Source organism: Strongylocentrotus purpuratus, unplaced genomic scaffold (assembly GCF_000002235.5).
Source record: "Strongylocentrotus purpuratus isolate Spur 01 unplaced genomic scaffold, Spur_5.0 spur5_scaffold_20, whole genome shotgun sequence".
Classification (NCBI taxonomy): Eukaryota; Metazoa; Echinodermata; class Echinoidea; order Camarodonta; family Strongylocentrotidae; genus Strongylocentrotus; species Strongylocentrotus purpuratus.
The window spans coordinates 296,808-314,233 of NW_022145606.1; the positions used below are offsets into that span (position 1 = coordinate 296,808).

Below are 17,426 nucleotides of genomic sequence, written 5' to 3' on the forward strand. Positions count from 1 at the left end.
CATGGCAGGCTATGAGTTAAAAAATATCATTTAAGACGACTAGAAATTGTGTAAAATTAAAACTGGTTTAGATTGCACCCCTCTCAGCTAAGGCGAGGCGTCAAAAATATCGATACCAGCAGGCTGCCGCCTCACGTATTGGCGCATCGAGGCTGCAATTACGGCCGAAGCCTGGCTGGGGCAATTATTTTTCTTTTGTTAGCCCAGCCGGCTTGCGCCAGGCTGGGATCTGAGGCTCGGTTTCCATTCGAAAGGCGGCAGCCGGCGTATGCTTTTGAACGCCATTTCCTACCGCCAGCGGTAGCCGGCTGAGCTAATTTTAAAAATGCAGCCAGGACGCACAAGTGCAGTTAGCTGCCGCTGGCTGGTATATTTATTTTTGACGCCTCGCCTAAATGGAATCAAAAAAAGAAATTGTTCAAAACATCAAATCATATATTTTTAAAGTCGTAGTCAGCTTTTTTTTCATTTTGATACTCATGGATTTTTTGTTCTACTCATATCTTGGTATATACCTAAAACATTTATACGAAACGAATGTTTTATTAATCAACTACTAAGCGCCAAAGAATAATCTATATACTATGCAATTTAATTTTAGAAATTAATGAAGGATGTGGAATTTAGATAAAATTTCAAGAATTTTGTTTGTGTATTCCTTCCTCCCCCTCTTTATTATTCTGTATTTCATTCGCTCTTTTAAGATTCACAAGAAGAGGCTAATAACATTCAGCAAAGAGCCAAAGAACGATCGGAGGGACGTGTGAATTCCAAGACACCTCAAGGCAGTCCTCCATTTACAGGTAATATAATGGTCCCTCTTTACAAATATTATCTTTTTAAATTGGACGACTTGAAATGGGGTAAAACTAAAACTGGTTTAGATTGCCTGCACTCCAAAATAAAAGGAATAACAAAAAAAAAAGACATTTTGTTCAAAACATCAAATCATATATTTTTTAAAGTCGTAGGCAGTTTTTTTTCAGTATAATATCCATGGAGTTTTGTACTTTTCTTATATATCGGTACATAAATAAATCATAAATGCAAAACGAAATTCCAAGACACCTCAAGACATTACTCGATCTACATGTAACATAAAGGTGCCCCTATAACTCGTATCCTGCCACAGGGCTCCCCCCCCCCCCCGTGCCAGATTTATAACGAGATAATCGGATTAACGCGATGGTACTAACAAAAACGCATGCAAAACACTAGGCACAGTCCAATGGGCATGAACAATAACTGCTATTACGAACGCGTGCTAGCATACAAGAAGCCGAGTAACAATAGCGTGCATGCAGCCTCATGGCAGGCTATGAGTTAAAAATATCATTTAAGACGACTAGAAATTGTGTAAAATTAAAACTGGTTTAGATTGCACCCCTCTCAGCTAAATGGAATCAAAAAAAAAAATTGTTCAAAACATCAAATCATATATTTTTAAAGTCGTAGTCAGCTTTTTTTTCATTTTGATACTCATGGATTTTTTGTTCTACTCATATCTTGGTATATAGCTAAAACATTTATACGAAACGAATGTTTTATTAATCAACTTCTAAGTGCCAAAGAATAATCTATATACTATGCAATTTAATTTTAGAAATTAATGAAGGATGTGGAATTTAGATAAAATTTCAAGATTTTTTTTTGTGTATTCCTTCCTCCCCCTCTTTATTATTCTGTATTTCATTCGCTCTTTTAAGATTCACAAGAAGAGGCTTATAACATTCAGCAAAGAGCCAAAGAACGATCGGAGGGACGTGTGAATTCCAAGACACCTCAAGGCAGTCCTTCATTTACAGGTAATATAACGGTCCCTCTTTACAAATATTATCTTTTTAAATTAGACGACTTGAAATGGGGTAAAACTAAAACTGGTTTAGATTGCCTGCACTATAAAATAAAAGGAATAACAAAAAAAAAAAGACATTTTGTTCAATACATCAAATCATATATTTTTAAAGGCAGCTTTTTCAGTATAATATCCATGGAGTTTTGGACTTGTCTCATATATCGGTATACAGATAAAGCATAAATGAGAAACGAAATTCCAAGACACCTCAATACATTACTTGATCTAAAGGTAACATAATGGTGCCCCTTTAAAATTAAAATTTAAGACGACTAGCAATTGTGTAAAATTAAAACTGGTTCCCTCTTCACAAATATCATCTTTTTAAATTGGACGACTTGAAATGGGGTAAAATTAAAACTGGTTTAGATTGCCTGCACTCTAAAAAAAAATTGAATTACAAAACAAACAATTTATTCAAAACATCAAATCATATATTTTCAAAGTCGTAGGCAGCTTTTTTCAGTATAATATCCATGGAGTTTTGTACTTTTCTCATATATCGGTATATAGATAAAGCATAAATGAGAAACGAAATTCCAAGACACCTGAAGACATTACTTGATCTATATGTAACATAATGGTGCCCCTTTAAAAATATCATATTGGACGACTAGAAATTGTGTAAAATTAAAACTAATTTTGATTGCAGCCCTCTCGGCTAAATGGAATTAAAAAAGAAATTGTTCAAAACATCAAATCATATATTTTTAAAGTCGTAGTCAGCTTTTTTCATTTCGCTACCCAGGGATTTTTTGTTCTACTCATATCTTGGTATATAGCTAAAACATTAATACGAAACAAATGTTTTATTTATCAACTAATAAGCGCCACATAATAATCTATATACTATGCAATTTAATTTTAGAAATTAATGAAGGATGTTGAATTTAGATAAAATTTCAAGAATTTGTGTATTCCTTCCTCCCCTTCTTTATTATTCTGTATTTCATTCGCTCTTTTAAGATTCACAAGAAGAGGCTAATAACATTCAGCAAAGAGCCAAAGAACGATCGGAGGGACGTGTGAATTCCAAGACACCTCAAGGCAGTCCTCCATTTACAGGTAATATAACGGTTCCCTCTTCACAAATATCATCGTTTTTAATTGGACGACTTAAAATGGGTAAAATTAAAACAGGGGCCCGTTTCATAAAACTTGTTATCTATAACAACTGCTAAATTTATATGACAAATTTGTTCTCAGCCAATCAGATGCCAGGTTTCAGTAGCTTATAACAGTAGCTTATAACTTGTTATTGGTATTGAGTTTTATGAAACAGGGCCCTGGTTTAGATTGCCTGCACTCTAAAATAAATGGAATTAAAAAAATAAAAAAAATTCAAAACATCAAATCCTATATTTGTAAAGTCGTAGGCAGCTTTTTCATTATAATATCCATGGATGTAAGGCTTCCTGGGAGAATTTCAATAATTTAAACATATGTGTCGCTTACGCCCAGTAAATAAGATCGATTGATCGATCTGTAATTGAAAAACAAGTCAAAAAAAATATTGGAACCAGCGGGATTTGAACCTGCCATCTACTGCTTGCCGAGCAGCGACTCTACCACCAGGCCATCACTGGACAATGGCACATTCACGATGAACTAGAAACAAATACCCAAAGCTCTCCTGATTCATTCTGACTTAATAATGTTCATTACATTTTTTCTGACTTGTTTTTCAATTACATATCGATAAGTCGATCTTATTTACTGGGTGTAAGTAACAAATATGTCTAAACTAATATCAATGGAGTTTTGAAGTTTTCTCATATATCAGTATATAGATAAAGCATAAATGTGAGACGAAATTCCAAGACACCTCAAGACAGTACTCGATTTACATGTAATATAAAGGTGCCCCTTTTAAAAAATTGTTTACAACATCATATTATTTATTCATTTATAAAGTCGTAGGCAGCTTCTTTCAATATGATAGCCACGGAGTCTTGTAGTTTTCTCATTATATATTTATATAGATAAAATAATGCCAAACAAAATTCCAAGACAACTCAAGACAGTACTCGATCTATAGGTAACATAAATGTGCCCCTTTAAAAATATAACCTTATCATATTGGACGACTAGAAATTGTGTAAATTTAAACTGATTTAGATTGCAGCCATCTCAGCTTAATGGAATTAGAACCAAACAAATTGTTCATAACATCAATCATACATTTGTAAATTCGTAGTCAGCTTTTTTTTCATTTCGATGCCCATGGATTTCTTGTTCTTCTATTATCTTAGTATATAGCTAAAACATTAATTCGAAACAAATGTTTTATTAATCAACTACTAAGCGCCAAAGTATAATTTATATATTATGAAATTTCGTTTTAGAAATTAATGAAGGATGTTGAATTTAGATATAATCTCAAGAAAATGTTTCTTTCTTTATCCCTTGCTCTCCCTCTTTTTTTTTCTGTATTTCATTCGCTCTTTTTAGATTCACAAGAAGAGCCTGATAACATTCAGCAAAGAGCCCCAAAAACATCGGAGGGACGTGTGGATTCCAAGACACCTCAAGACGGTCCTCCATTTACAGGTAATTTAACGGTTCCCTCTTTACAAATATCATCTTTTTAAATTGGACGACTTGAAATGGGGTAAAAGTAAAACTGGTTTAAATTGTCTGCACTCTAAGATAAATTGAATTTGTTTAAAGAGTTTGTTTACAACATCATAACATATATGTATAAAGTCGTAAGCAGCTTCTGTCATTATGATAGCCATGTAGTATTCTTTTTTTCTTTAATCCTAATATATGTATATAAATAAAGCATAACAATGCGAAACAACTTTTGTAATAATTTACTACTAAGCGCTAAAGAATATTGTATATACTATAACACAAATTCCTTAAAATTAATGAAGGATGTAGAATTTAGATATAAGCTCAACAAAATTTGTATCTCTGTATCTCTTTCACGTCCCTCTTTTCTCTGTTTTTCGTTCGCTCTTTTTTTAGTTTCTCAAGCAGAGGCTGATAAAAAAGAACAAGGAGCCCCAGAACCACTGATGGGAAGTGTGGATTCCACGACACTTGAATATCATACTCAATATACAGGTAATATATCGTAGCCCCTTGAAATGAATCCACTTTTTTCCTTTCACGACTAGCTATTCGTTTAAACTGAGATTGGAAACGATTGATTGCCTACATTCTTAGTTAAATTGAATTAAAACCACGGGTTTTTTTAAAGCATCTGCATATAACTTTTTAAAGTCTTTGTCCTTTTTTCGCATTTCGATAGCCATAGAGTTTTTGGAATCATATACATATAGTTTTGAATTTGCATCCATCGCTCTTCCTTCTGACATAATTCTGTCCTTAGGCTGATGGCGATTTTTTTTGCATTTGAGGAAGGATATGCCATTGTAAGTTAAAACGGGCGCTCTTATTTTGTAATAACTTATACATAAAAGGGACATTTGATAGCGTTAAAAATGACTACGATTCTTTTTTTTAAGGTGCGCATTTCGTTTCAATCACAGTTTAAGTATTGTGCTTCTGCCCCCCTGGGCTCTGCGTAATTTTGATTAGTGTCATTTTTTTTTTTTTTTTTGGGGGGGGGTCGAAATTTACATCTATTAACAAACTTGATTTTTATTTTTCATTAACATAATTATTTGGAACATATTATATAAATTATATAAATAATTGATTATCAACTAATACATACTATTTGTAAACGTATTCAACAAAGTAATACATAAACTATCAACATACAGTGTATATATTTACAAATTGTTTGTCTTTTATGTTTAGGTATTACATTTAAAATACCTTTTCCAAAAAGAAATCAGGGTCATTTAACAGACAAATAAATATAAAAACCCGGACCTGGTTTCATAAAGTACCTACAAAAGCAAACAGAGACACTACACCCTAACACAACACGCATCAACAATAACAACAGCAATTACAAAAAATAAGAAAATAATGTAACGATACAGACACCATTTAGGGTGTTCGTGGCTGCCTCCCTCTTGTCAGTTTGGAGGAATGTAACAACACAAACAGCTTTACAACTAACTTCTTAGATTGTTATAATTGTGGAACACCAACAGCGATTGGCTAACTCAGAGAAAAAATATGGTGTAGGGCTGGACAAAAGTTAAAAAATCTCTTTATACAACCAGCAAGCGTAACAATATACATAAGACCGAGAATAACATTGTATAAGACTTTTAGCCCAGTACACACGTGACTAGCTCGCGTCTGGAAAAAAGTGACGGTCGATGCTCTTTTTGCAACGAAGAATTATAAACCACACCATATTAATTTTGTTCTTCCGCTCCCCCAGGATTTCAATATTTTGCAAATCAATTTTCACTAATTTTTTTTCAACCAAGGACAAAAGATATTTTATTATTCTACTCTTGTGAAAAACATTATACCTAAGGCCACTATATACGAATCAAACAAATCGCCGAAAGGAAAGGCAAAAAACATACATTAACACAGAGTAAAGTGGCAATAAATACATATGGTAATGCCCTCCATTGAGGTTGTATAAAAAGTGGGCCTGTTATTACAAAACTATCAGATTTAAACCTAGGTTTAACGTTATGTCTTTGAAGTCAGGTTTAACATAAACTTAGGTTTAAGTCTGGTCTAACTGTGTAGAAACCGTACAGATTTCTAAACCAGGGGTACACCTAGTTTAAGCCTGGCTAAAGTCAGGTCTAACTATTTTTCGACATGGCGTATTTATTACATATCGAGAGAAGAAGAAACCGTTACGACCAATTACTGCAAATTATTAGACTCGAGAGACCTCTCATTGAAAGAAAATATTGCCTGCACATATACGTTGACGAGGATGTTTTGCATCGCTGTCGTTTTACCAAACAAACGGCGATTTACAGACCCGATACTTGCTAGCTAGGTGGGTCCAGCACTAAAGAAGACACACATCGCGTGCGAATGCTGGTGCCGACCGCCTTGCGATTTTTATGCCGTTGGCAAGTTTGAACATTAGTTTTGGTACTTGTGTTGCTTGTTGAATCTTTATGTCTAATATTTTCCAAATCTTAAGGATTTATATTTGGGATAAGTTTGTGTGATTTTCATTGTGCGACAATCTTTGAAACTAAAAAGTTGCCAAATTAAATTGACGCGTATCACTTTGTTGCAGAGTAAAACAAATACAGTAGCGCCACACCTTTAGTGTGACGTTAAGTTCACTTACTTTGAAGCTGTGAATGCAATTGACGTGTTTGAATTGCGTCCCAACGATGTAAACAAATGCGAGTTAAAATTTAATTGTAAGGTTGGATTCCAGTTAGAGTAAATCCTGTACATCTAGATTTATATTTATAAGGCAATCATTGATTGATTAAGAGCCAACAAACGTATTCAGCTAGAACTCTAGTAGGGTTTTGGGTAATTCTACAATATCTGCCAAGATTAGTAAAAACTTCCGGAACACCCTAAAAATAAGAAATCTTAATAAGATTGAAAAGACTAACAGAGAAACTGAACGTGATCAAAAATACCTTCTTGATGCAGAATAACTAGTCCAAGGTCGCACGCACCGTGACCGGGACGTGGATCGCAATACATCCACTTCTCGGCCGTCATACTTACGTAAACAAGGTTTGAAAAAGGATTGCATTGTCCTTAACAAATGTCTACAATTCAACCAATTGAGCTTCAATGTTGACCTTGAACTAGTTATTCTGCATCAAGAAGGTATTTTAAATCATTTTTAGTGTCATTTTATAAAGTCATTTTAATCGTATCTATAGCATTTTTAGGATTTTCTGGAAGTTTTGAATAATCTGGGAAGAAATTGTAGAATTGTCAAGTTATGTATATAATTTGTATTTAATATGTTTAAAGGCCAATTCAGACATAAGCCTAGATTCAAACTTTTTCAGCAGATAACAAAATTATAATCAAAGAGTAATACAAATAAAAAAATCACGCCATAACATTCAACGGGTGCTTCGAAAGAAATGCTTTGGTGTCAGATGTTTTGAATTGAAATTATTACATTTGTAGCACGAAACCCAGCTAGCAGCTACCCTGGAAGATGGGTGAGCTGTACTGAGCATGTGCAGTAGAAGTAGACTACATCTCCATAGTAGTTAAACATTGGCCTAACTTCAAACCTGGGTTCAAGTTTAGGCTATACTTAAACCCGGGTTTAGCTGAACCTGGCTTTCTGATACTGAAATGGAACTTTGACTTGAAGTCTGGCTTTAAAACACCCAGGTTTAAATTTAAATCCGGGTTTTATTCAACAAGACTTCAGAATACAGGCCATTGTTTGTTCTAATTCTTTTTTTTTCTTTTTTTTTGTAATTATGTAATGTTATGTGTTTGTCATGTGTGTATTGTGTATATTTAAGAGACTATGTCTTATAATTGTTTGGTCATCGAAAATTGCATACATCTGGGTGGAGAGTGGCATGTGCAAAGTAATGTATTGCGAAAGGACATTAGTGCTGCAGCGGAACAAGTATCATGCGATCCACAGTCCGCCGAAGTATTCACTAGACCACGGCACCTGAAGTAAGATTTCAACCCTTAGTAACATTTTCTAGATTTTTCAAACTGTCGATTGAATCTGGTCTACCCGAAAGTACTGGCCCGTCTCCTGATCTAGTGGTAATTGCGGCATTGTCGTTCTATGCCACCGAACCGAGTTCGATTTACGGTTGAGACACTTCTTCATTTTTTTTTAAGAATGAAAGCAACGCAAAAAAGAAGGACAGAAATAAGGAAGTCTGTTAGAGCTACATACCATTATTCTCAAATTTTCATTTCTTGTAATCGCCTTCATAATTGCAAACGAGTCAATCAATTTGTGTCAGATTATGGTATCACGAAAAAAAGAAAAGGAAAAGTATAATAGGCAAACATAACGAAAGGTAAGCATTACGACGTATCTTAGGGAAATGTAAGCTTTAAAAGATGATAAGGCAAGGTTAACATCCATATAAATAACCTATTGAAAAAAAAAAACGGCGAATACCCATTCCCTGAATGACAAGGGCGTACTGCTTCACGTTTCCTCCAATAAATAAATATCACTCGAGCCATGAACAGTGTCCCTTTACTGATTGAAAATAGTGCTCATCCTGGAAAATTACAATGTACATGGTTTATTTTCTGCCTATGTGGCCATTAGACAAAACCTATTCCCCTTTATACAAATTGAAGGTGCCCCCGTACCTCGACTCTTGCGAAAATATTATCGGACTCTCTGTTTCGATCTTTAAAAAGTTACGGTTCTAAACAACTCTAAAATAACTGTTCATAGCAGTTTAAGAACAAGAACAAAAATAGATAAGGTACATACAATGTAATATGCACTCATCATCGAGATTATCTCTACTATCCCTTTGTTTATAGTGATGTCAATAACCTTGCCCTCATTATTATATAAAAGAAGTACATTTAAACCAATTTCTCATTCGGCTTTACAGTTTATGTTCCCTTTATAGGTCGTGTTAGCGTGTGATACGAATGTTTTCAACCATGTACACTGTTTCATCCAAATCTGGCATAATCCGACTTTGACTCGTCATTCTTAAAACAATGTTGCTCGGGAGATTTATATACTAATGTAATAATTCTATAATTTGAAAGCACATTAATTATGATGTATTAGAAGCAAATAATATTATTTGTACAACTCATAGTTTCTTCACAATATCCGTTCGTTTTCGGGTTTCGTTTTCTTGGACCCATTTAGTATATACACAACCATGCATGCATACATATCGATGATGATCTAGGTGCTGATGCATGCAGCAGAGATGATATTCTGGCATTCATTGACACACTCAGCGAAACAGCAACGTACTATTAGTGAATATCAGCCAAACATGTCAAACGTCAGTGTCCAGTTCCTTGGCATGTATGTCACCAACAAAGTTATGAGCATCACAATATCACTACATTCCCATGCTTAATACCTCAACTATAAATCATCACATCCACCTGCATGTAAGAAATGTGTACCCTTGTCACAACATTCTCGCATTCGTTGACTTTGCTCAGAAGAGGAAAACTCCACCGTGCTGATATGATAGGGTACTTCAAACAACGAAATAAGATAGAAGGGTGCCACTTAAAGCCGGATACCGCCGGTACTCACCTATTGCCCTAAGAGTGAGCGTCTTGCCAAGTCAGTGAGGGAGAATGTTAAGTAGTTAAGGGGCAACCCTTCAATAAAGGACATTTTCGATGTGCTTCCTCTTAAGGCGAACCGAAAAGACCACTCCCTTCACCAGCTCATAATGACATCTAAGCTAGCCAACCCGGTGTAATTTATAAGATCTAGACCTTGCGAGAGGCCTCGATTTAATACATGTCATGTTACTCTTCACTTGCACTGCCAATAACTGTATCTACGCGATCAACTCCACCAATTGCCATCATCTCTACGTCGGGGAAACCAAGAGGAGATTATCCGACAGAGTGAAAGAATATCTAAGTTATATCAAGATCATGACGGCCGGCCTCCCCGTGGCACAGCATTTCAACAGGCCTAACCACAGCACGAATGACTTCCAAGTGACCGTCCTAATGGATGCTATCTAATTGAGGAAATTGAGGAACGCTTTTAATATCTACTACCTCGGCTGTCTCATAACTCGTGGGATGAACTTTTTTCCCTTTATTTCACATTGTTTCATTTTTTTTCGGGGGGGGGGGTCGTTTTCTCGTTTTCTTTCTTTTTACTCTCCATCTTTCGTTTCTCTTTTATTCTTGTTTACTGCTGTTTTCTACCCCCTTTTCTCTCTCTCTCTCTCTCCTTCTCTTTTTCTTCTCTCGTGCTCATTTTCTTCCGTTAGTGATTTCTTTTTCCGCGCACTCCCAGTTTTGTATTCGTTTCTTCAACTTTCCTTGCACACTTATTCTCTTTGTTTTCTGAACATTGTTTCATTTTTTTTCGGGGGGGGGGGGGTCGTTTTCTCGTTTTCTTTCTTTTTACTCTCCATCTTTCGTTTCTCTTTTATTCTTGTTTACTGCTGTTTTCTACCCCCTTTTCTCTCTCTCTCTCTCTTTTTCTCTTTTTCTTCTCTCGTGCTCATTTTCTTCCGTTAGTGATTTCTTTTTCCGCGCACTCTCTGTTTTTTATTCGTTTCTTCAACTTTCCTTGCACACTTATTCTCTTTGTTTTCTGAATAATGCCCACTCACCAACTGTTGCGCCACTTTTTATGTGTTTTGAATAAACTTGTCATTACTTGACGAAGGCTTTAAGCCGAAGATTCGTATATTTTGTATCTCCTACGGTTTTATTAATTCTTCTTCAAACATATTTATAATTTTGTATACGTGTGTGTTTTATAGGGTGAAATGGTTTATTCTTCCATGAAGTTAATTATAAATTTGGTTTCGACCGAAGACTCATGAGCGACTGAAATAAGCTTACTTGTGGGGCCGAAGAAAACACAAGAATTGTATCATTGCAGTCTTTAATCAATAACGAAACTATTGTCTTCATCCTTTTTATCAAAAGAACATTGGAATTTAGGAACTTTATGCTATTTGTAATGATAGCTGTAGTACAGACGACTTTACATCTGAGCTAAATAACATTTCATATTTCACAGCTCACAGTTCAGTAAAAAATGAGAGAGGTAGAGAAAAATAGAGAGACAACGCGAAAGGAAACATGACAAACATGAAGAAAAAACAATAAAGCTAATCACAAACACGGATAATTCTTACATTCTGTAAATGACATAAAGTATAATAACAGGGTAAACATATGTATATGTGCTTGGCAGTGAGGCAACATGGAGGACATTTAAAGGAATTTGAAATATGTGAGTTTTGTGCCCTATAAATAACCCCTTGTGCAGTAGTAGTAACCGTTCTTAGGGTTAATCGACATATTATAATAAAGGGAAACTCATTTCAAATTTTGGAAATTATAATGTTCCTTGGCATAATAAGGATAACAAGGCATGGGCTATGAAATGCATTTCATGGGCGATTTGCAAAGGAAAAAGTTCTTAAGAACATTTCCGCGAGCGTTAAACATCATCGTCTCTATTTATTTATTGCGTGACGTGAAGAATATAAATGTTTAAGATAATGCCATATTGCTTCACTTTGTAATACATTTTGTTTAACTCTAAAGTACTCAAAACTGAAAGGAAAGGACGTTCCATTTAAGCCAGGAGCATAATAGGTCCATGCAAACCAATACCAATCGTGATGTGCAACCTTATGGTGGACATGCCACCAGACAGGTTTCGTGATGTATATATTTATTTACTTTATATACACACATTGAGGGGATTTTTTTTTCAAGTAATATTTTGAAAGGAGGGACCCTCTCAGACTTGTAATTCAATGTTATTGAAATAATTATAGTAATATTCCATGTTATTTGCATGATTTAGGAATGTTATTACATAAAATATGTACCAGTCTTTATAGGTAATCGTAATATTCAAAGCCAAATCACGGAATCTGTCTTGTTAACGGTCTGACAAAAACAAAAGATATGTATTCAATCACATACCTGTAATAATAAACACATTAACTCACTACAGCTGTGAGAAGTAAGCTTCCCATAGCAAGCGGCGAGTAACAAGCCTTCTCATAGGAACGTCAAACATCGACACAGTATTCATGTAATTTGTTAGAAATTGTTTAATACACGACTATCGTATTTAAAAGACGTTATTCGTGCCATATAACTTAAACGTTTTTGTTATAATAACAATATAATACTTTTAAAAAAGTGGCAACTTAATTTCGTATAATGTATGTGTGTGATCAACTTGACATACACGGTATAATAAGGAACAAGCGATTGTCACTATAAAAACAAATGTTTAAAACATTTACAAGTTCTTGCTCGTTTAATATTCCTTAGAGATATTTTAAATGTGATAGCAAGGCAACAGTCAGAAACCCCAAGCGATATGGTACCCGATGATAAAAACGGTATAATATGCTTTATACTTTTATACACGTATTTAATTTTTCTCTCGTTCCAAAGATCCCGATGTTCCAAACTGTTTTTTTTTATGAAAACGAAGAAAACAGATGCAGATCTCTAGTTTCGTCATTAATCAAAGATAATACAAAAGCTGTGATGAAACAATTCTTAGTTTATTTTATTTTTTCAGCCCCACCAGACAGCATGGACGACAAAGATCAGATAATACTCCTTCTTGAGGACATCAAAAACAGACTCTGTAGTAAGAAATCCTTCTTTGAACCATTCAAGGCAATGACCCAGGCAATCAAAGGGTTATCAGATGCAGACCTTGCTAAGGCTATGGCCAACTTTGGAAAACAATGATCAGATGACGGTGGAGTTAAAATGACCATTTGAGAATATAATTCATAAATATAATTCGTTATTGACCTCTGGCACGAACTGTTCCACTCGCCTTGCCCCAATCGTTTCGATCTCGTCATTTATATATGGGATCTGAATATTGCAAAGCACAAGCCAGTTTAATGCTCAACCACTTTTGAAAAAAATGTTATTAACCCTTTTTCAGAGATATCTGGGTCCGGTAAAGACCCCACTGCATATCAACCCCATCGGAATAATCCTAGATAGAAAATCAATAATGATGTACTATATTTTAAATTTTGGTTTTGTTAAAGGTGTACGCAATGTCAACGATATTGTTTGTTAATTGATGAATCTTTTTTTCTTCTTTTTTGAATTTCAACAAAGATACGACGTACAATTTAAACTTCTTAAATAGTATGGCTTGTGTAATGCTATTCGATCAGGTCTGAGGAAAAAAGTTACACCAAAGAAAATGGAACCTCCACGTATTATTCCTGAAGTATTGCTTCTAATGTTCATTTATTTACTAGGCGCTTTTGAGTTACAGAATAACATAGGGTAAACGTGTCATGAAATGGAAATAAACGTTTGAATTTGTACATATTGTATGGAGTTTATATTACTAAAATTCGTTTTAAATCAATTATTGATGTAAACTGTTCCAATCCAAATTATTGAATATAAGCATTTGCAAGAAGGCACATTGTTGGGATTTAAATAAGTAACCGAGTATGCACCTTTTGTAGTAACGGAGAATGAATAACGACGAATGTATTTTGTTCATGTCCTTATTGAAATGTAAAATGGTCACAGTTTGAGCTGTCGGTATCCTGTAATAAGATAAAGATTAATCTTTACAACTTCGAGTGAAACTATTTGGTTTTTATTGACGCCATACTAGTACTCTCAATAATGTATTCTGATGCATGATGGTGGCAAGATTATTGTTTGTTAAAGCCAAGTGCCAAAACTGTTTAACGCTTACAGTATAATGTCTGTGATAAAAAAAAATATTATGAAATCGAAAAGTATGCAGGGGAAATAAATATAACATAACAAAATTCGTTTCAAAGTATTAAATTGTGTTATTGTGTTTATCTTAAAAGCCATCTCCTGTCGCATATATTTATAACGATTTGTGTTTAACATGGTATAAAACAATGAGTTGCCAGTGTATGTTTTTCTTGTTTTTGACAGGTGTTAAGTGATGTCAACATGACATTTTGTATATCTTTATATGATATTACGTATATATGTTGTCTCATAGCATACAAATATTGAATGCTCATGAGTTCAAGATAATACTCAAATAAAGCATGCACTCAGAGGCTCCGGTTGAAATTATGAATTGTCTGAGGTGACTGGCATAGTAATATTTTATGAAGGGCGCATCTATGCATATTACCGAAGAGTAACCATAAGTGTATCAGTGCTTTGAGATCATTGCATTGTGTTTATGATGTATACCTTTCATTACCCCCCCCCACACCCTTAATGAAAGAGGGGTGTAAATTATTCATAAAACTGACAATGAGATGGAATATAAATTTTTGTCCGAAGCTGAACAAGAAGGTACATCTGGTTTATCTCCTTATCTCCGCTAAAATAGATGGCACACAATTCTGAAAAAATATTCCCACCAGTGAAACATTAATCGGAATATTTGTAATGATGAAGAGGCTAAGCTTCGCATCTTATGTTCAAATTAAATAAAACAGATCGTTTTTTGTAAAGTCAACTAGTTAACCTTGTAAATAATTTTATTCTGAGATAAATTCAAACAATATTTGATAAATTCTTATGCTTGTATAGAATACTCAAATTTGCTAAGCATGTTCCTGTAAAGAAAGATATAAGAAATTAAACAGCTGAATTTACACTGCAACAAAAACTCGTCACTGTTTTCTCATACACACAGAGAAAAAGAGGTGTAAATGTACTCCCTATAGGGAGTAAATGCTTGTCGCATAAGTGAAATCCCTCAAGGAGTAAATTTACTCCCCAATGTTGAGAGTAAATGTGCACCCCACTATGAGGTGTAAATTTACACGCCAAGGCTATGATTTTACTCCTTTTAAGAAGTGAAATTTGCGTTTAATTAACACCTTTTGGTTCCATTTTCATGAAAAATGTGTTCAAATTTACACCCTTGGGGTAGAATTTTATACCCTATATGATCGATTCCACACACTGTGAGGATTAAAACCTACACCCTTCTTATGCACAGCATCAACCAATTGATCATCCCTCGAGCAATCAATCATCCATGCTTCGTAATCACCCAACAGTCACTTATTCTCACCCTTTTGTCTACGTTTCATTGCTCTAAAGAAATCAGACCGGAATATTTGGGTGAGGCTGGCCTGTATGGACGTGTCGGATCAAATTTAGTGGAAATATCTAAAACAATCCTGCCTCCCCGAACATCTTTCCTTTACTTACACGCATAAGACGGCAATTATGTACTAGTAAGTGAAACAACACTTCTACTAATTGCATTAAAGTATCAAATATAACCTTCGGTAGAACCCCTTATTCTTGATCTGATAACTTTCACACAAATAATATGCCCAAATGAAACATGATAATTCCCCTAACATGACTAAAATATGTAAATTATGCTAATTTTCCTTTATTTGGCAGTAGCTATATCGACACGATGAGCCGTTGCTGTAGCGCATGCGCAAATGCACTCACAATAGACAAATAAATTGACCAATAAGAGCTCGTCTGACTAAAACAGGGTGTAAAATTACACCCATCAAATGACTTGTTTGTACACCCTTGCGTATTTCCGTGTTTTACTCCCTAAAAGGTGTAATAGGGGACGTCCTATGTTTCCTATTTCGTTTTAATCCCCAAGCATGACGAAAACTCGTCGTTTAAAATTGAAACCCCCATTTGACTTTCACCATTTCTACTTGTACTAGAGCTGAGATTGTGATAAGCCCTAAGTAAACACTAGCGCTGTAATCCACCCCCACCGAGACCTTGATGAGGTGATAGCGAGAGAGAGATAAGCATGATACAAGGGGAAAGGAAGGGAGAAGGGAGAAAGAGACACATGCAGGGGTTCGCTGCCAGAGTTAAAATTGTTGTTATATCGCCAATTATGGGTCATTTTGCTTCGTTCGAACTTTCATTTTGGTCTTCATCTAAATTATTAGTGACTTTAGGACATGAAAATATCTTAAAACAAGTAAAATACTTATTTCCTACTTCTCATTTCCTTTCAGGCAGACCCCAGTAAGAGTTTGTTTACACTAGTATTACGTAAGATGATGTAGAGTCCAGCTGCAATCCAATATCTTAATCTCTCACTCAAAGCCTCAAGGCTCTGTCCAAGTTTTTAACGAGAGAATTGAAAGTGGGGTAGTGAGACCCCATCAGATTCCCATTGGTGCCTGTGTAATAGTAGTAGCTCTCTCAAAGTTTTAACGAGAGAAACGAAACTGGGGTATTGCTACCCCACCAGATTACAAAGTTTTAACGAGAGAAACGAATCTGGGGTAGTGCTACCCCACCAGATTACTTTGACTGTTGTGCTATAGTGGTGGGGTATAGTTTTAACGAGAGCTTTTCGTAATGGAACACCTTTTATTTCTCTGTGTGTATTCCGGTGTTTCGTAAGCAGTTGCCTATCAACTACCAGCAAACACCAGGAAAAATCAAAATCGGAAAATGCAGTAACGTTTCATAATTCATAATTCCTTGCCTAAAGCGCAGTGCAAAGTAGGACGCTTACTGCGTATACAGCTGAATTGAAGGCGCGTACTCTTGATTTGCTTAATAATGCGCACTTAAAGGTAAAGACCAGTATTGGAAACGCCCCAATTTTAAAAAATGAAATGGAAGCTCTTATTACCAATCATGTGAAAGAATATGTTTTGAATATTACATGACGATAACAATTTTGACAGGAAACCGCCTACTAATTGATATAATTTGGTAAATTAGTATATCTATATACTGTTGAGAGATACAAATGCACGTTTCGCGCACGTGTGTGTAGTTCCATATACATCTTTCTGTGTACAGTGCTTCTAACTTTATGAAGACTTGGCCAAATGTTGATGATTCCAGAACCTTGCACTACATCTATGCTAGATGATTAACCTTTTATAATCGATTTCACAACGTTTCTTTCACTATGCAACTGCATGGCCATAACTGGTTTTTAGCTTTAAAGACGTGTTTATAGGCCCGTTTACACATCCCAAGCACTATTTTCCAAAACAAATGTTTTGTTTACACTAAAGGAAGAAAGAAAAAAACC

General features: G+C 35.0%; 1 protein-coding gene across 1 annotated transcript in view; it reads left to right on the top strand.

Annotated features, from left to right (window-relative positions):
* Positions 1 to 13,147, top strand: part of LOC105447188 (nipped-B-like protein) — a 29,387-nt gene extending 16,240 nt beyond the window's left edge. Inside the window, exons 13-17 of the mRNA XM_030993131.1 lie at positions 705 to 803; positions 1,707 to 1,805; positions 2,822 to 2,920; positions 4,307 to 4,405; positions 12,972 to 13,147. Coding sequence (XP_030848991.1) covers positions 705 to 803; positions 1,707 to 1,805; positions 2,822 to 2,920; positions 4,307 to 4,405; positions 12,972 to 13,147 — 572 coding nt within the window. The remainder of the gene's footprint in view (positions 1 to 704; positions 804 to 1,706; positions 1,806 to 2,821; positions 2,921 to 4,306; positions 4,406 to 12,971) is intronic.
* Positions 13,148 to 17,426: the final 4,279 nt, after the last annotated feature.